We start from the raw sequence: 18,958 nt of genomic DNA, 5'->3' as shown, positions 1-18,958 counted from the left end.
TCTGGGGTAAACGTGGAACACGGTGGGCGGCGAAAGTTATCAGACCAAAAAAAAACAGTTGAATAATCTTTGATTTAGGGCGATTTAGACATTTTTGTACTCTTAAACTATCGATAATAGGGTAAAGCCTTTAATTAAAATGCCGAGTGTAGTACATCGATTTGACTAAAGGCTGTATTCCGTAGAAGAAAGTGAGAGTAGTTGTTGATTTAATTCGTCAATGCCGACATGTTTATCAATGGACATTGGACGTGACCGGTTTGATTCAGGACTCGTCATGATCTCTGAATTACGATTGAACGCCCGCGGCCATTACAGATTAAAAGTTTTAATTAATTGCCAATTTAACGACGTAACTATAATTAAAAGTAACAAACAAGAGGTTAGACCAGTTTTTTTTAAAGAAGTTATGATAAAAATGGATATTAAAATTACTAGCATGACAAATTTCAAAATAAAATTATGTATTTTCTAACAAATTTAATGCAATAGACTTTATGTTGCTACTTGCTTTTGGCCACGACGTTGTCATGAAAAAAATACTGGATGAATAATAGTACTATGTGCTATTTGAGATAATATTCAACCGTTGCTGAGTTATCGATTAAATATGTTAATAAAACTTATCACACGGGAACCGTATACATTTCCGGGATCATAGGTATTGTTCTTAAAGACTGCGTTCTACATCTATACCAAATTTCATCGAGATCCGTTTCGCCGTTCTGGAGATACCTAGTAATAAACATCCATCCATCTAAACATTCGCATTTATAATATTAGTAATAAGTAAGATAAACGGAAACAATACTCTGTTGTATTAAGAACTTTTTCTCACGTTTGTTTTTCTTGTACTCATATATATAAAATTGTGCTTCTGTACAAACTGAACTAAAAGCCCTTTTAAAGCCTGCAATTAAGACGCTTTCGATTGTGGTCTATTTCCCACGTTTAGTTAACGAGTACAAAAACTCTAGTATTACGTATTACACACTCAACAGTACGTTTTACATTTATTTATCTGACTCAGAAACATTATCAACCAGACGGTAATTTTCTCTAGGACTAAGCCGAGGCGAAGCATTTCGTCTTACATTTACAGATGCAAATACGACAGCATTCCATGCAGGTAGCGTATATGATATTACGTCATTTAGTAGACTGAACCAGGATTCAATTGACAAGATTCAATGCCAAGAAAACTTGGAAAAACAGTATAGAATGTAAGAAGACCACAATTATGTTTATGAAATAATTATATGACGTAGGTGACTTCAACAGTAGTAAATATGCATTTACTAAGCTACTGTGTACCATTTTTCTACAATAACAACAGATTAACATCAAATGGAATCTTTTTCAAGCGCCGTAAATGTTACAGGTTTGAAATCTTATAAGAGACGTTATTCTTTTCTGCAAAAGATTCGAAATATAAAACATAAAAAATTATAGTAAACCTTTCGGTGGATGCTAGAATGCTCTGCGATGTAAGAAAATCACAGTACCAATCTATAATTCTGCAAACGTGACTTTGTCAATAATAACTTACTTGATAGCATACCGATAATAAATTCAATCTACAGTCAACACTTGTCAAAATTGTCAGCACAAGTGACGATCGGCAAAATGACCTTGACATGGTATGTCAAATTGGAGCTTAAATTTGTGTCAATCATTAAGAGTAGATCTTTTATGACAAATCATAATCTAATATAATTCGTAAATATTACTGTGTGATAATAATAAAGCATTAAAGAAAATAACATCGTGGGATGAACAGATATTTCAGATTTTCATGGTCTTTCGGTGCATCTCCGGATCTTGTATTAAGGATCGACTACTTTTTTGAATTGGACATTTTTACAATTTTCGTGAATTATACGATTACACGATGTTTATATAGATAGGATAAGCGAATAAATATACAAAAATGTAGTTTCATAATTACCCTCTGTGTAATCGAATCCAGGGCCCGTGAAACAGTGACAGCCTTTTGGCCACTGGACAACGAGGTCACACACAGTTATCGCGAAGTGAAACCGTTGCATAAGCGTGTTCTTATTATCAAAAGAACAGGTTTAAAAACAAAACAAAGTCACATCCTGATTTAGATAACAAGTGAATATCGCAAAAAATAGCATCTGATAGTGAATAACTAAATTAAATCTAGTATCGTAATACGTGGTCGACTTTCTTTGATGAATGTTTTCAATGTTTACGATGGATTTCCACTGCTGAAACATGATACGTGATGTCGTCTCTGTTTTTTTTTTCAATTTGAATGAGAGAGATTTTGTTGTAACTTTATTTTAAATGTTTAAAAAGCTTTAAAAAAACAATAAAGTAATTTGAAATATCTATAATAAAATTTAAGCCTTTAATATTTTATTTGATCTAAATATTCAGTCACTGCTTATTATCACATATTATTTATTGTGATGCATCTTACGGGTGTCTTTAGCTAGTTTCAAACTGACAGTCAGTTTTTCGATTGACATATTTAATTTTTTGTTTATTTGCATTTTGGTGAAACACATTAATCAGGTAAGTTTCAACTGCTAAAACATTACAAAAACATATTTATATTTTTTTCTTACTTTCTTTGAAAAACCGGAGATAGCAATATATTGTCTTTGTGGTATTTCAGTAGTCGAAAGTAAAAGACATGAGTGAGTGCCAAGTCTCAGATGAAGATGTCGAGGACAGGACGGGGTGGAGGAAACTGACTGGGAAAGCCGACCCCACCACCATGTGGGATACGAGCTAGGCACAGAGAGAGAGTGAGAGAGTAGTCGAAATTCACAATTACTGCTGTTGATTGACACTTAACATTGGCGAATGTTTTGATGGATGGATGTTTGTTTGAAGGTATCTCCAGATCGACACAACGGACCTTGATGAAAATTAGCACAGATGTAGAATATAGTCTGTTAGAACACATAAGCTACTTATTACGTTTTTTTTAATTCCGAGCGGACAGCGTCGCTGGTGGATACTAGTATTACACAAATTAAAAATAAATTATGTCTAAATATTTTTGTCAAGTTTAAGATTATATAAGAATAGTTAATCTGCAAACATATTACGTTTGGTGTCCAATAGGGGTCATAGATATACGAAAAATCAATTAAGAATGCAGTTCCTAACTTATATAACATTATTATATTTAACATCTCTAATTAATATGTATTTTATTGTAATAACTTTTAGGGAGGTTTGCTATCAAAACTATAGATTGATGATAAACATCGAAGACTAAAAAAAAATGACGAAAAAAGGTTGAATAGGATTTACAATACAATACTGAGGACTACTTATAAGAGACTTAAACCTAAAACCTATCAAAGTTTAGCAACAGCCTGCTTACGTCACACTGGCCAGCGATATTGACCAGTACAACTTGTTTATAATTTTTGAATAACACTCAGCGTACACATATGGAACCATCACATGTTTTCACTCGAAATATGACCGGGTTTGCTCCGCATTGACCCGGACAGGTGGACATTATCTTGACACTTTAAAGTTGACGACTTGACCTAAAGAGGTGACGCGAATCACGAAACAATTTTAAATACAACGAACTTTAAAACGAATCCGACGTACGTGATGAAAGTATTGCCGAATATCGAATATTGTCTGTTATTTATCGTTCAATTATTTCACCTTAGTTGGTATGTTTTTGTCTTGTTTCATTTTTATGTTTTTTAATTTAAATGTCAGCTGTAATGAGGGTTGGAACCTTTTGACCCGCGAAGGAATCTTAAAGTTTAATTATCGGTACATTTATAAAATGATAATTGCAACTTGTACCAACGCTGCTTGTTTTACTTTAATATACCATACCTAGATTTTAAAGCTGGGAATAATGAAAACTGGAATAAAGTATGAATTTTGTGTCAATTACTCTCCAGAATTTCAGGGTTCAAAACATCGAGCGTACCATTAAGTACAACCTGAAGAAGACATTTCATAATATGGATTTTAAGTCATAGCCACACGTCAAAGACTAAAAGACCATTTAATTTAATCCTGACCTGTATCACAACATTAATTAAACTCTACATAGATGCGGAACGTATACCCTTACGTAGTCAGAGGGCGCCAGGAATACGTGTACAGTACGACGAGCATCATTACCTGCATTCACGTAAGTCTACACCGGAAAAACCTCGGAGTTATCGACGACTTGTGTTACAGCACGCTTCGCTGACTCCCAGACCTTACACCTCAACGCTTTTCAAATCGCCAATATGTTACTAATGGTACTAAGTGTCTGTTTCCACGTGGTGTTTTCAATTAGTGGTTAAGCGCACTTTGTCATTTGGTAAAGCAGTCACCGTCCGCTGCCTCAAACGACTTCATACGCAAGAGCCGCGGCCAGTCGCGCAACAAGCCATGTGGAAATTGAATCTAACACCTCTTTGTAATATGGATCCTCTTTGTGATATAAATAGAACCGGATATGAAAATAGCTTAACTGCTTTTAGTGTCTTTACTAAGGTATATTGAATTACTAATTGATTAATTTTTAGATCTTTTTGTTGGACTGACTGTTTTTGTTCCTTTACAACTATAATACTTTCTAGATAAGTATTATACTATTTTTGAAGAATAATACAATATTCTGTCTTGAATATAAAATATCCAAAATTAACAATCCTGTTAAATGGAAACTTATATATATATATTACTTATATTCTTAAGTAGCTTTATGATAATAACCTAAGAAAACTTATGTTTACTTGAAAAGAGCAAGCTAATTTGGTGTGCAAAAAAAAATACATGTAGAAGTATTACAACATCACATAGTAACTAATTTATAACCAAAACACATGTCAAATATTGTAGTTCATTTACACTTTACCAAAAAAGTTAGAAATGGTGAGTGAAGTCAATAACAGTAGTAAATACTATACATTGTGTAATACTTCTGCGTCCTTTCAGACATTTTGGAAGCACTCTACTTAAATACGTAACATAACATAACACAGACATTGTAATTAACGTAACTGTATGTACATACAATTGGCATCGACTCTGCACCAACTTTCTTTTTACGCCCGCCTTAAATTACGAACCGCCATTTTTGAAAAAGGCAAAGGTAACATGTACGATACAGCCAAGTTTCGAAAAATTTATAATTTTTTTGTCACTTGGACTAGTGACAAAAAAATTACATAGTTATAAGATGTGATGAATGTAGTTTAAATACCTATTTATTGTATAATTATATGTATATTTTATAAAATAATTGTTACAAGAATCAGTAATTGTGATCTATACTTTACATTTAAAAAAAAAAATTATTACGGCTCTAGTGTATTTCAAAGATAAATATGAATTATCTTAGAGTCTTTTCAATTTAGAGAACTTTAATTTTGATCAAGACAAAATCGTTTAAATTTATTATTTATCGATAATAGTTATATATTTCTGAATCTTTAGATTTTTTGCCAATGTATCACTATATTTATTACATTTTACCCACGTACCTTGTCTACTTCGGAGACTCGAAGGATGATCTTCAGCCTGGGATTGCTTTTCCTGTACTCTCTCAGCAAGTTGTCCAGCTTTTCACCTCTAGCGTCGCCCGCGTACACGAGGTGTGTGCACTCGGAAAATTCAGACGCATGCGTATTTTCCACGTAGCATATGAGACGCGCTGCGCCCGCGCCGGCACCCTCCGCGTGCAGCGCCGTGCCCGCTAACACGCATAAAAAAATTAACCACATTGTTTATGCCTTTTTATTTTTTATTAAAAAATCAATATGTCATCGTCCGTTCGCGTTCGATTTTCGAATTCGTATTTGAAATGTTTGGAAGCGCGCTGGTCGGTTGGTAAGCGCAGTACGAGTGGCGTCAGCGCCGCAGCCAGCCGCAGTCATAGGCGCCCCCGCCCTGCTGAGTATTGGTCCGCAAGGTCGCGCGCTCACCTACCGACCGGTGAAACTAGAGCTTGCGGTGTCAAGAATGCTTTTACGTGTGACACGAGCCGTTACATATTACATTGATTTCGCAAGCCCATGGCATTTTTGTATAACTCGATTATGAACTTTAATATGGATTAGCACAGTTTAGTTACAACTAATGCATCATACACGTAATACGGTTTCTTAATATTACTCTACTTGTCAAATCAATCTGAGCTGTCAATTGTAGGTGTACTGTTTATTCTTTCAGATGTTAAGATATAAGCTTGATTATAAAATAAAAGGCATGTGGCTGGGTGGTACGACATGCAGACTAGTTCAAATATCGTTTGACATGTTACTACTTTTTTCTTTGGCATGTTATTCTATATTATTAAGCAAGCTTAATAATATATTATCAATTCACTAACTTGATAAGAAAGTATTACCTACACTGATAATGATGTTTACACCTATTTCATAATCTAAGTCAGTGTTTCCCAAAGTAGGCCATTGAAACCTAGGAGGGGGCGATAAGGGGCCCAAAAAATGGGGGGCATTGAAATTAATTAAAGTAATGAAATTGTGGTTTTTAAGTTTTAGGGCTGAATAAAAATTAGGGGGCTCTGAAATATAATTGGTTTTCAAAGTGGGCGGTGAAAGAAATAAGTTTGAAAATCACTGATCTAAGTTCATAAGTCAATTATGCCAATGGCTTTTAACGTACGTTATTTCAGAAAATCTTAGCACAAATTATATTATGAGCTAAGTTATTAAACCAGGAAGTATTAATGTATATATTAGTGGTTTGGTATTTAATTTCCTTCGTATTATTTATCGCTTATAGACACATATTTCTGATATAATTTACCGGTGAAATAACTTCAAAAGCAAAAAATTACTGAGTCACAAATGTAACTGAATCTTTTGAATTGAAAGGATGTATGTCTTTTATATTTCCTCAGTTAATTTGATATTTGGTTAATGATAAACAAACCCAGTCAGCACAAACCTCATAAGTATCCCTTGTTTAAATGAAAAAAATTAAATTTCAAGCTGAAACATACGAAATCAAACGTACAAACGTAAAATGTACGAAATATTAATTATGTTTTTTTTACCGATATCACATATAGACACTCCCTCCCCTATTAAGATGAAAGTATTAAATAATATAACGGCCGGCAAATATGTTTGACGTTTGTCTGTTTATAAGACTTAAGTGTTCCTTTGGTATTGCAGATGTCCATGGACGTCGATAAGCACCTTGATGGTCCAACTGCTCGCTTGTCCCTTTTTTTATTAAAAAAAAAAGTACAACAGTTGTCATATTGTCACAGATTATCGAGTTAACAGTGCAATCAGTGCAATCATGTAGAAGCAAACAGCGTAAACGCGGTGCGTGCATAGGATTTTGTAGTACCTACATGATTCTTGGTAGCGCCATTATCCGCCGTATCATTTACCAAACGGGAAATATAGTTGATATAAAAAAATAAAATTATGGCTATTTCATGTTTTATTTTTTGGCGATAAAGAATTCACCTGAAGGGATTGATAATTAAAATATTGTTAATTGGTTTAATAGTTTTCGTGTTACTTAAACAAATCTATATATTACATAAAAGAAAGTCGTGTTAGTTACACTATTTATAACTCAAGATCGATCGAACTGATTTTGCTGAAAATTGATGGGGAGGTAGCTTAGAACTAGGAGACGGACATAGGAACTTTTTTATCTTGTGTGCTTTTTTTTTATTCCGCGCGGACGGAGTCGCGGGTAAAAGCTAGTCATTTATATTTTTTAAACAAACAAACAAAATAGTGAATAAATTTACATGCTTATTGATTTTAAAATGCCCATAAACAATTTGATACTTATTGCACTTGTAACGCTAGAATGTTTAATATTTCATTCCAAATATGGCATGAAATTTGGAATATAATCGTGTCCATGCGACACTATAAATATTCGACAAACAACTATACAACTAATCACGTACAAAAAAATGGTTCCGCCTCACTTTAGCTGGCATTTCGTCCCTGACATTACCTAATTCTAACATCGTCTAAAATTATTTCATAAATATACTTTTGGCGAAATGAAATCATATCAAACGTATGAATCAATGTCATTAACTTTAATAAGTTCAAAGCTTCTTAAAAAAATACTGTTACGAGTTTGAAGTACGGGATTATTGACAGAACATTCTAGAAGCTTTTATTGTCGTAACGATGACGTTGCGACAATACATTTATAAAAAAAATCGCAAAAGAATTATAATTGTCACGAAGTATATATTTTTATTGTAAGAACAATATATGCACTAACGACTCGATGGTTAGGGGACGGATTTTACACGACGATAGTGGTTTCTCTCGACAACTTTTGTTGCTACGATCATCCCTATAACAAGGAAACAAACATAAACTTTATCACTATAACTGTGGATTTCCACTTATAACAAATTAGTGATGTTGCGTTTATTAAAACAGGTTACAACCCTGCCTTACCCTCGTATTTAAGACCTTTTCATTTACGTGGTTTGCTTGCTGTTTTTTATAATTTCAGTGTCCGAGTATGTTACCATATAACTGTATCTTACTAATAATATAAATGCGACAGTTTTAATGTTTTGATGGATGTGTCTAAGTAGGTCCAACCGACTTAACGGAAAGCGTTGAAATTTGACATAGCCGTAGAACATAACCTAAAAGAACACATATAGGCTACTAATAAAGTTTTGTTTTTAATTCCGCGCAGACATAGTCACGGGCAAAATCTGATTGTAGATAAAGTATAGCAAAATCATATGAACTTTGATTAAATAATATTTTTTTATAAGTGACCGACATGACTGTCCATTCTATGCTCGGCGTGGTTTACGCTCATATCTAGGAATAATAATTTAACTTTGAGTTTCGACTGCAGCGACTTGTATGGACACATATTTTCATCCTGCACATTATCCTTGAAAGAAACAGAGACGACAGTATGTTAACATTCACGGTATAACACTTTGGTAACGTGACATTGCATTTCTTGATGCCTTATCACGCTCAGTCGACGTAACAGATAGATAACGACCTAATTCATAAAGTACTTTTTTTATATTGTAATATAGTTGAAATCATTTGAGAGCAAACATGTCGTGGTTTGCGGGTAAAAAGTATAAACGAGTGAAATGTGAAAATATATTTGAATTGATAAAATCACCAAGTGAGTTTACCTGTTTTGTTTAAATAGATGATTAACTAGTTTTCTTATTTCGTGTAAAATGTATTTATAAACAGTGATATTAGTGCGTGCAAATGTGTGTTAATGTTTTTAAAATATATTCAAAATTGTATATAGTGGCTTTAAAACCTACTAGATGTTGCACGCAACTCCGTCCGCGCAGAATTAAAATAAAACTTTATTAGTAGCCTATGTGTTTTTCCAGACTATGTTCTAAATCTATGCCAAATATCATCAAGATCCGTTGAGCCGTTCCGGAGATACCTTCAAACAAACATCCATCCATCTAAACATTCGCATTTATAATATTATTAAGATGTACTTGATACGTAATTTAACATCAACAAATAACGTAAGAAAATCATGGTGATTTATTTTTTAAGTAATATTCGTTTTTTAACGATATAATTTCGAAGTTCTTTTAAAACGAAATCATTTTGTTTAATAAACCTAATCGATTGCAGATGCAAACGAACAAATTATTCGTTTACTAACGGACAGTCCACCGGTTATTGCCTTTAATAAGACCGGAGAAACGAATTTGACGCTATCAATACTGACAGACGAAAAAAACTTTCATTTCAATTTTATTATTGGACAAGAACACGAAATGGAAAAGAGAGATGGAAGTAAGGTATGGTGCTTTAATAATCATTAAAATTTATTTTAATTTTATAAATATCTGCTGCCTGCGACTTCTTAGTCGATAGAAGGTGATTTTACTCCCGCACGCCTAAGGTACCTTCTAGTAAGTCCCGTCAAAATCGATAAACGGTTCTATCGATTTTGACGGACATTATCCGAAACAAACGGGAATTAGCTGACAAACTGACATACAAGAATTCCATTTTGATATTATATACAGACATTCCAATTTTGTTAACTGTATAGATATAGAGAGATATATCGGTATATTTAAGAAAAGAAATTGTGGCCGTAGAAAAAAATATAGGCTTCAAACTTTAAATTTGATTTTTTTCATAAAGAATTCCGCTTTTGCAATTACAAGTGTTTATCGTTTACTTGCGAAATTGTTTCAGTGACGTCTGAATTTGATATGAAAATGCTAAAATGTAAATTTCATTGAAATGGATAGAACGGTTTTGTAAAGAAAAGCATTGTCATTGCATCTGTTTATTTACTTACAAAGTTTCTGAATTCTATCAACACAGACTGTATGAATTACGAAGTCGATATTTTATTCCGCATTTTCATATTCAAATACCTATTTAAAACAAATGAGTACATATCAGTATTATTATTGACACCTTCGTTCGTGGCGTTCCAAATACAAAAACATTGCGTTGCAACGAATTTAAACTTCGTATCTCGTGATTTTTTAAAAAACGTATGTTTACGTCTACTTTTCAAAGACAGTGTAGGGATGACAATATGCTTTGGCACAATAATTGTTTTGATATAATAAAAAACTAACTTTCAGTTACCAGTACTGTACCCTTAGCTCTTATGTAGTGATGGAAAGACTGTTGTTACATCTAACATTTTAATTTGCAATACCGCCAACAAACGCCACTGTACATATCTTGAGCTACAGCAATAGACCGATGTGTTCGGTACAATCGTACATCGCAATCTTTTTGATAAAGTAATCTAGTACGATTGTGTATAAAGTTTGATTCTACGTCGAGGTCGGATTCAATACATGAGTCTCTTGAAGGACAATGTATTATTGCTTACTGTATGTTCCGACTGCTGTAACACTCGCATCGACATATTTTGATCACATAAATGAGTGATGACAGTATTTGTCATAAAAGTCGAAACCTATAATTATTCCCAAAAACTATTTATTTTACCCCCAAAAAAGATACCATAGACATGGATGTCAACGTGGTTGTATGTTTCACCATAAATATGTATCACTCTACTGCTTTCTGTACTTATGTACTTAATTATTTATTGGTCAATATCGCATTGATAAAATAAATCGTGGGAATATATAATAATGCTAATAAGGACAGCTGTCGAAAATCTTTACTTTGATATATTTATTTATTTAGTATAATTATTGTTGAAATGTTTAATTCGGGTAAGGTTAACTCGTTCATTAAGTTACTGCTTTAAGATTTTTTTTGGGACAACGTAATGCAAATATTTTTTCCTTGAAATGGGATATACGACCCGTCATGAGCATCTAACTGTTAGTTACATTTTATATCTCATTATTTTTATTAGTAAGAAGTCAATTCCTGTTGTGTCATCCATTACATATTTATGAAAATGTATTTGTACTACAGAGGATAATAAAAATTTTTGAACATTTGGTCAAGAATAGCCGCAACTTAGAATAAAAATTAAGAAAGAAAAAGTACATTAAAGAGCATTAAATCTTACACGCCTTTCCGTCACACTCTTCACATAAGTAGTAGTAGTAACTAACTACTAATTTACTTTTTTTCAGATAAAATATATATACGAAATAATAGGCGATAACGTTTTAAAACAAACACTTAAAATGCCCGATGGAAAGACTGCTTATTTCACGAGAGAGTTTACAGAGACTGATTCAAAAATGGTAAGAGTTTAACTCAATTTTTTTTTTATATATAAATGAAGATTAAGTTCTCATCTACTTTGTCGTGTGTCAATATAATATAGCCTATGACACTTCGGGAGAGAAGACAAATCCAATGACACCTAACTAAACAAAATCGGTTCAGTTGTTTAGGTTCTAGGATTGGATCACAATGGATTTTACATACATACGAACCCACATACATAAAAAATAGCTTTAAACGATATTTCATTTAATTCTGTTCAAAGTTTTCTTTCTTTTATTCCTTTCCATCTATCCATTCAGCGTCGTAACGCCCACTGCTGGGCATAGGCCTCCCCCAAAGATCCTTCCTATTATTAAAATTATTTATTAAATTATTCCTTTAAACTTATTAAATTATGTATAAAAGTTAAATACACGAAATGTGTTGCAATATTTTTACGTAATATTATACAAATAAAACATTATTATGTTTTCATTTTTAACACGGTTTAAAATACATCGCTTTTTTTATTGCGCTTCGAGACCAACTTATATCTTTTACAATACAACTGCATTCAATTTAATATAATTTAACGATCACTTCGTATCTTACAATGCGGCAATTTTACGACTTACAGGAATATGAATTATGAAGAAATTGATTACAGATAGGACCTTGTCGGTCAAGACAAATTGTTAAGGGTAACCACACATGTGAAATATATAGAAAAAAAGATTTGTTATCTGTTTTATTTTAATCTTTTTATTTAATCTCTTTCTTTTTTCAAAAGAAAGCTGTAGCCACATCGGCAATTACAAAAAAAAATTAAAGGAATACTTAAAATATATTTTTTAGATTTCAACTGAATACACAATGTCTCTTTATTTTCCGTCAAACTAACATTAATAAATTGAATTATGAAAAAAAAACAATTACACAACAATACTTGTACAATTTGCCAATAGAACTGTGGGAATTTTATAAGATTTTTTTTATCATGGTTACTCTACACAACGCACCCAGTTTAGTTCAGAAAAAGAAAAGGAACCTTGATATGATAAGGTTTAGTATTGCACCTTGAACCATGTTTAAAATGTCATCACTTCCTGTTGCAAACAGTTGAATTGTTTTTTTCTTTTCAAAGAAATTAAAACCATTAATAATTTAATTCAACCTGAACTTTGTCACTTTATAATCTCATTAGGCATATTCTTTAGATAAAACTAGATATAGATATTTTATTAGATAAACTAGTAAACATGACGAATTATAGACAATTTGGCGTAGCATCTCGTCAATACAAAAAACTACTAGCTTTTTCCCGCGACTTCGTGTGCGCAGAATTAAAAGGAGGGTAAAAAGTTTACCATGCATTGCTCTAGACTTCTTTATCTGTGCCAAATTAAAAAAAAATATGTTCAATAGTTTCGGAATTACATAGCAAATAATTCTAACATTTCTCACGGGATTAGTGCATATTTCGGGGAGCTTTCTCGAAGGTAGAAAACGTATTCTTCCAAATTCTACATCTAAACAAAATTTCATCGAGATCCAGAAAGTTTCTAACACACATATAAACATTAGCATTCCTAATATTAGCAAGATTATAAGTAAGTTGTCTGTTTTTATTTTTTCAGGAAGTTAAATTCGCAGGTTCAGAAACAATCGCTACAATATATTACCAAGTGGTCGACTGAGAGCCCTCCCATGTGATCATGCATCAGTATTCATACGCGGAAATGGTTAATTTGGAATAGATATTAAAATTAATTTATTGTATAAATATTATTATAAGGGTAGGAGGTATATGTATAGGAATGTAGGTTTTATAAAGTATAATTTCAATAAAATAATAATAATCAGAATGGTACATTTTATTTCAATAAAGTACGAAATAAATCTACGTAAAAGGTTAGAAGAAGCTTTACATTTTATGTAGAAGATGGTTGAAGTTGCTCAAGTGCTTCATTCGTCTAAATTTACCACACTGGCATAAAAAATTAAACAGTTTTTATGTAGGTACAGAGCGTTTCCATCTTATTGGCGGCTGATATTGAGCTGTCCTCCCCCCGCGTACCTTCACGCCCCGGTACACTTAAAATTGTATTATGTTCTGGGCAGTGACTCGTAAGTTGATACGAGTAGCCAAGATGTTTGAAAAGTTTATTAATCATCATACGTCCCCACCGAGGGGCTCGGAGCCTACCCCAAGTTAGGGGTGACTAGGCCATAGTCAACCACATGGCCAAGTGCGGGTTAGTTGACTTCACACATATCATTGAATTTCTTCTCAGAAATGTGCAGGTTGCATCACGACGTTTTCCTTCACCGTAAGAACGTCGGATAAATGTACATATGTAAATCGAAAATCGAAAAACACATTGGTACATGGCGGGATTCGAACCCAAGACCTGCAGATTGCAAGTCAAGTGCTTAACCCCTGAGCCACCGACGCTCTTGAGCCTTGAAAAGTTTAATACTAATAATAAAATGTAAAAAGTAAATGTAGGTAAGACAATATGTGATTAAGTAGATAAAGAAATTAAAGATATAATCGTCCTAAATCATCCTACGTATTCACAATTGTCTAGAAACAATTAGTGCATACGTAGGCTGATTTTAATATTATATTTATCTTTTTTAAATTTCAAACTTAGAATGAAAAAAATAAAACAATGACATTAAACTAATTGATTAAATGTCACGCTTAACACAATTTAAATAATTATTAAGACATTAACACATTTAATACGAAGAGCCGAATTAATCTCGATTAGCATACGGCACGCATACAAATTACAAATAACGAACGACCCGCCCTCTATTGTCTATGACCGTTTATTATCTGCGACCATATCTAAATATCTAAAACTGCGACAAGAAGGTCATATAGGCGGTCGTGTTGCATTTAGTAGTACACGCATTACACGCATTATGCGTTAGAACAAAATGCTTTATAGTCAGTCCGATTAATTTATCTGACCCGGTGGGCATAATTGAAATTTAATATAGTGTGGAATAAATTTAAAAAAGTTCCATACAATCCTTGTCATACTGTAGCTGTTTTGTCATATAGTCTAGTGTGTCAGTTTTTTTTTGCCTAAAAAGGTTTTACATATTATTTGACAGAACAAACTGCTGCCCCCCTATTTCGTTCCTCTCACCGGGTCAGATAAATATATCCAACTATAGAACAAAATGCTACTCGATATTGTCTTAAAGCACAGATTAACAACGTATTTGTCAACGTCAATAATTTTTGACGTTTGATTTATATTGCCAGTTAGAAATTTTGAAATAGAATTAAAGTTGAATTAATTTTATTGTCTGTGTGACACAAATAACTAATTTATCGCTCTTAGTACAGCTTTTTAGTGTGGTTATTTAACGTATAAAAAATAGTCTTTTCTGGGCCCTGAAAAACAGCGGAGGTGTCTACGATAGACTTGAAATATCTACTAATTAGATAGGTTGAGGTAGTAAAGCCCAGAGCCTAAAACTCTGGATGAAAAAGTTAAAACCGTGATAAAATCACTGTCCGGATAATTACATCAACCCACAAAAATATAACGTATTTTAATAAATAAAACACTCGAAGTTGCCAAAAGTGAACGTGACCTTTGTTTAATTATAAAACAAGAATTAATGCTTTATTTTTTTTTTAAGTTTTCACTCGCAACTTTGTTGTTTGAATTACAATTATAATAAAACAGTTTACATATGTTTTGTTATAATTGTAATTCTGTTAACTAACCTCTTCGTATCTCGTTAAAATAAAAAGACAAACTTTATGTCCAGTTATCGAGTTATCATTCAAAGAAGTATGTACAAGATCAATGTAGGTCATGTCACATTACCTTTTGGGGAGCGCGGCGTAGTGACACATCAAACGAAGGCTTCGTAGGTCTCACGAAAGGCACGCCCTACTAATATAAGCTTTATGTTCTGTCTAGTTAATAATAGTACGATATCGATACTCTGTTATTATCTATTGTCTTATAGTTCAATGGTACAGATGTAATTAGTTTGTCTATAGATTTTATAATTTATATTATCTTGCGACTAAGATTGTGGCACAAATATTATCTGCGAAGGCAATATTTTTTTTTTTCGTTTTTTTTGGACACTGCCGAGTGCCGACCTACGCTTAAGTTTACGGACAATATATGTAAAATTATCACACCTGTATTTTTTTCTATACGCGCCTTTAGAAATATATCATCAAAAATATAACTTGTAAAAATCTTTTATGTTTCTGTTACTGAGTAACATTGTCGCAATAGTTTAGCTATTACTGAGATACAGTGGTATTTAAGCAGCAATGTACACAACTTTAAATGCTAAATACCTAATTAATTTGCGTTTACGCACAGAATTATGTTTACCTACACCATAAAAGGGCTATACATAGTATAGTGTTATCCAAACGCTTTGTCAGCTCGAAATCTTGAACGAAACGCTATGCAATTTTAATTATCAGCAGTTAAGGGTACATCAATGAGCGCGCTTTCCTCCACCCATAGTCCATGGTACGCTAAGACTTGCCTTCGGAGGTAACTATTAAGTTTGAATCTTGTAATACCTCAGTGTATTTAAACCATTTTCAAAATTCCTATATTAGATTATAATCATAAAAAACGACTTAGCAAATCTTACTCTACATTGATAGCAGAAAAACGCATTGAATTTTTATTACACTTCTAATGCAGAAGCCACTTTAAATAGCCTCGTAAATTATTCTTAACATAAATTAGTTATTATTGATTTATTCAATAGGTTATGAAATGGCGCAATCCTGCCATAAACAATATCGCTTAAGCTCACTTCTAATGCATTTGGAATGTACGAGGAAGCTCGAAAGCCTTGGCAATTTCGTAATCTGATAAAATGTTAAAAGCTATAATATCTTAACATCTTTATTATGTTATGATTTATATTATAATTTATTGAATATAATTTGTCACATTTTTTGTGTGGTCAAAATACGAAGCGACTTCATTATAGAGAATTTTTTCAGGTTAGTATTTGTTAAACAATATTTATTAATTAAACTTTTAAGTTGATTTTGGCATCATGAAAGACTAAGTTCTTTTACGGAAAAACTCAATAAGCGACTTCCCGTGAGCGCTAAGTCACTCGCAGTTATTAATCTTAGTGTTAATCCGGAGTAGCATTACTTGAAAAAATGTCTCGCTCGGACCACATAGAAAACAAAATTCAAGTGGAAGTCCCACATGTGATGATTGTAATACCACCATTTTCCAAAATAAACCAAAAGTTTGTCAGTTACCGGACATAGAATAATAAATAGCAGGCGCTTGCAAATCGCCTTAATATCAAGGTAGTCTTGTCACAAAATTCCAACAGTGTTATATATATTAAATATTTAAAACATTATCTTGGCTATTACCAAATCTCGACCAGCTATTGTTACGTTGGTCCATTAGTTACACGCGTGGGCGAACTATCAAAGTTTGTTTGTTTGGTGACTAATAGATTCACATATTGATCTAATGTAATTTTTATTCTCCAATGACCTTGAATGACCTTCACAATAAATATTTGAAAGTCGCACCAATTTAATACGATGTATGATTGTAAAAATAATAAAAAAAGATAATACGAAAAAGTCACCACAAAGAGGCATAATAGCACAAAGTTTTACAATACCAAATATTAAATGGATTCCTTTACATAAAAGCCTTGTTTTTTTTTTTAATTTTGGTCATATAAATAACGACAATGTTAACTTCACTCTGCTTTAAATTGAGGTGAATAAATTATTATGTTAGTAAAACTAGTGTCCTATCTATATTTTATTAGAAAATCCAATACTAAAAAGGATAGACGTCATAATAATCTTACTAATATTATAAATGCGAATGTTTGGATGTATGGATGGATAGAGGGATAGATGGGTGTTCGTTTGAAGGTAACTCCAGAACGGCTCAACGGATCTCGATGAAATTTGACACAAATGAAGATCATAGTTTAGAAGAACACATAGGCTATTTGTTACGTTTTTATTTAATTCTGCACGGACGGAGTCGCGGGCGACAGCTAGTCAGTTTAAAAGTCTATTTTATATTTATCATATAGGTACGTACAATAGTACAATCATTATTTCACGGAAAACACAATAAAGAGCTTACATTTACACTTTATAAACTAAACTAGCTGTCTCCGACGATCCCGTCCGCACGGAATTTAAAAAACTTTTTCCAGACTACGTCCTACATCTGTGCCAAATGTCATCAAGATCCGTAAAGCCGTTCCGAAGATACCTCCATCCATCTAAACATACGCATTCATACAACATTTATTTTTTATTTTTTTTACAAGGAGGAATGCTTAATGCATACTCCGTGCCTCGGGGAAGACACGCGAGTTATGTGAGATTCTCTCCCCGAATGGGAGCATACCCACTAAACCTCCTTGTTCCCTCATGGCCATATTGTGGGGCGCCACGGGATCGCGTGAGCTTGCCACCGCGACGCCCCACTGACCGCCCCGGGAGGGGCCCTCTCTGCGCCCCCAAAGGGGGCGCTGCGCCCTTAGACGCTCCTCAAGACGACACCGTGCAATGCAGGTTCGGAATCCCCGCCTCCCCCGCTGGTGCCGCCAGGGTTTATAGAGACCCACCTCTTGGCCCCCGTCTTGATCAAGACAGGGGCCCGCGGTCCCAGTGAAGCCACCGGGATTACGCGCTGGGACGCAGGATCACACGCCATCGAGTAACAGCTCTGTAAGCAGAGTGTCACCGAGGTCGTGCTCCCACGTCCCGACCGACGGCCGCGACCCTAGTGGGCCGCGCCACCCACCGCGCTCAAGGCTTACCCTCACCTTTCGCTGCCCTGAAAAGGGCAGTTACTCAGCTCGGGTTCGCCGCCCTCTCATGTACGGACCCACAAGTGGGCCCGCACCCTAACCTACCTTAACTAACTTAACCAAGCCTACTCTAAACTCACCTATAGGTTCGCCCTCACCTTTCCCTGTGGTACTCAGTTCGGGCTCACCTCCCTCTCTTGTACGGACCCACAAGTGGGCCCGCACCCTAACCTAACTTATATAACTAACTAATCTAATAGACGCTCGCCCTGCGGCGAGCGCCGCCCTCTCTTTTGCGAGCCCACAAGTGGGCCCGCAACCTAATCTAACTAACCTACTTAACCTAACTAACCTAGCCAACCTACCAGTGTTCACTTGCAAAGCAAGCTGCGGTCGGAATGAAGACCAAACCGAACTACGACAAGTGTCCCGTTTCATACGTCAAGCGGCAACTCCGATTGGAATCGCTTGAGGTATGG

General features: G+C 34.0%; 2 protein-coding genes across 2 annotated transcripts in view; one reads left to right on the top strand and one right to left on the bottom strand.

The window, feature by feature from the left end:
- LOC106713360 overlaps window positions 1-5,959 on the bottom strand; it is a 33,969-nt gene extending 28,010 nt beyond the window's left edge. The window contains exon 1 of the mRNA XM_014506163.2: window positions 5,496-5,959. Within this exon, the coding sequence (XP_014361649.2) occupies window positions 5,496-5,735 (240 nt within the window). The 5' untranslated portion in view covers window positions 5,736-5,959. The remainder of the gene's footprint in view (window positions 1-5,495) is intronic.
- Window positions 5,960-8,980: 3,021 nt separating this feature from the next.
- Window positions 8,981-13,449, top strand: LOC106713359. Its single transcript, XM_014506162.2, has 4 exons — window positions 8,981-9,132; window positions 9,615-9,784; window positions 11,573-11,686; window positions 13,289-13,449. The coding sequence occupies exons 1-4, from the start codon at window positions 9,060-9,062 to the stop codon at window positions 13,346-13,348; spliced, it is 417 nt and encodes a 138-aa protein (XP_014361648.2). The 5' UTR covers window positions 8,981-9,059; the 3' UTR covers window positions 13,349-13,449.
- The last annotated feature ends 5,509 nt before the right edge of the window (window positions 13,450-18,958 follow it).

This window comes from Papilio machaon, chromosome 10 (assembly GCF_912999745.1).
Source record: "Papilio machaon chromosome 10, ilPapMach1.1, whole genome shotgun sequence".
NCBI lineage: Eukaryota > Metazoa > Arthropoda > Insecta > Lepidoptera > Papilionidae > Papilio > Papilio machaon.
Note: the sequence above shows the minus strand (reverse complement) of the source record. Positions and strands in the feature narration are given on the sequence as shown.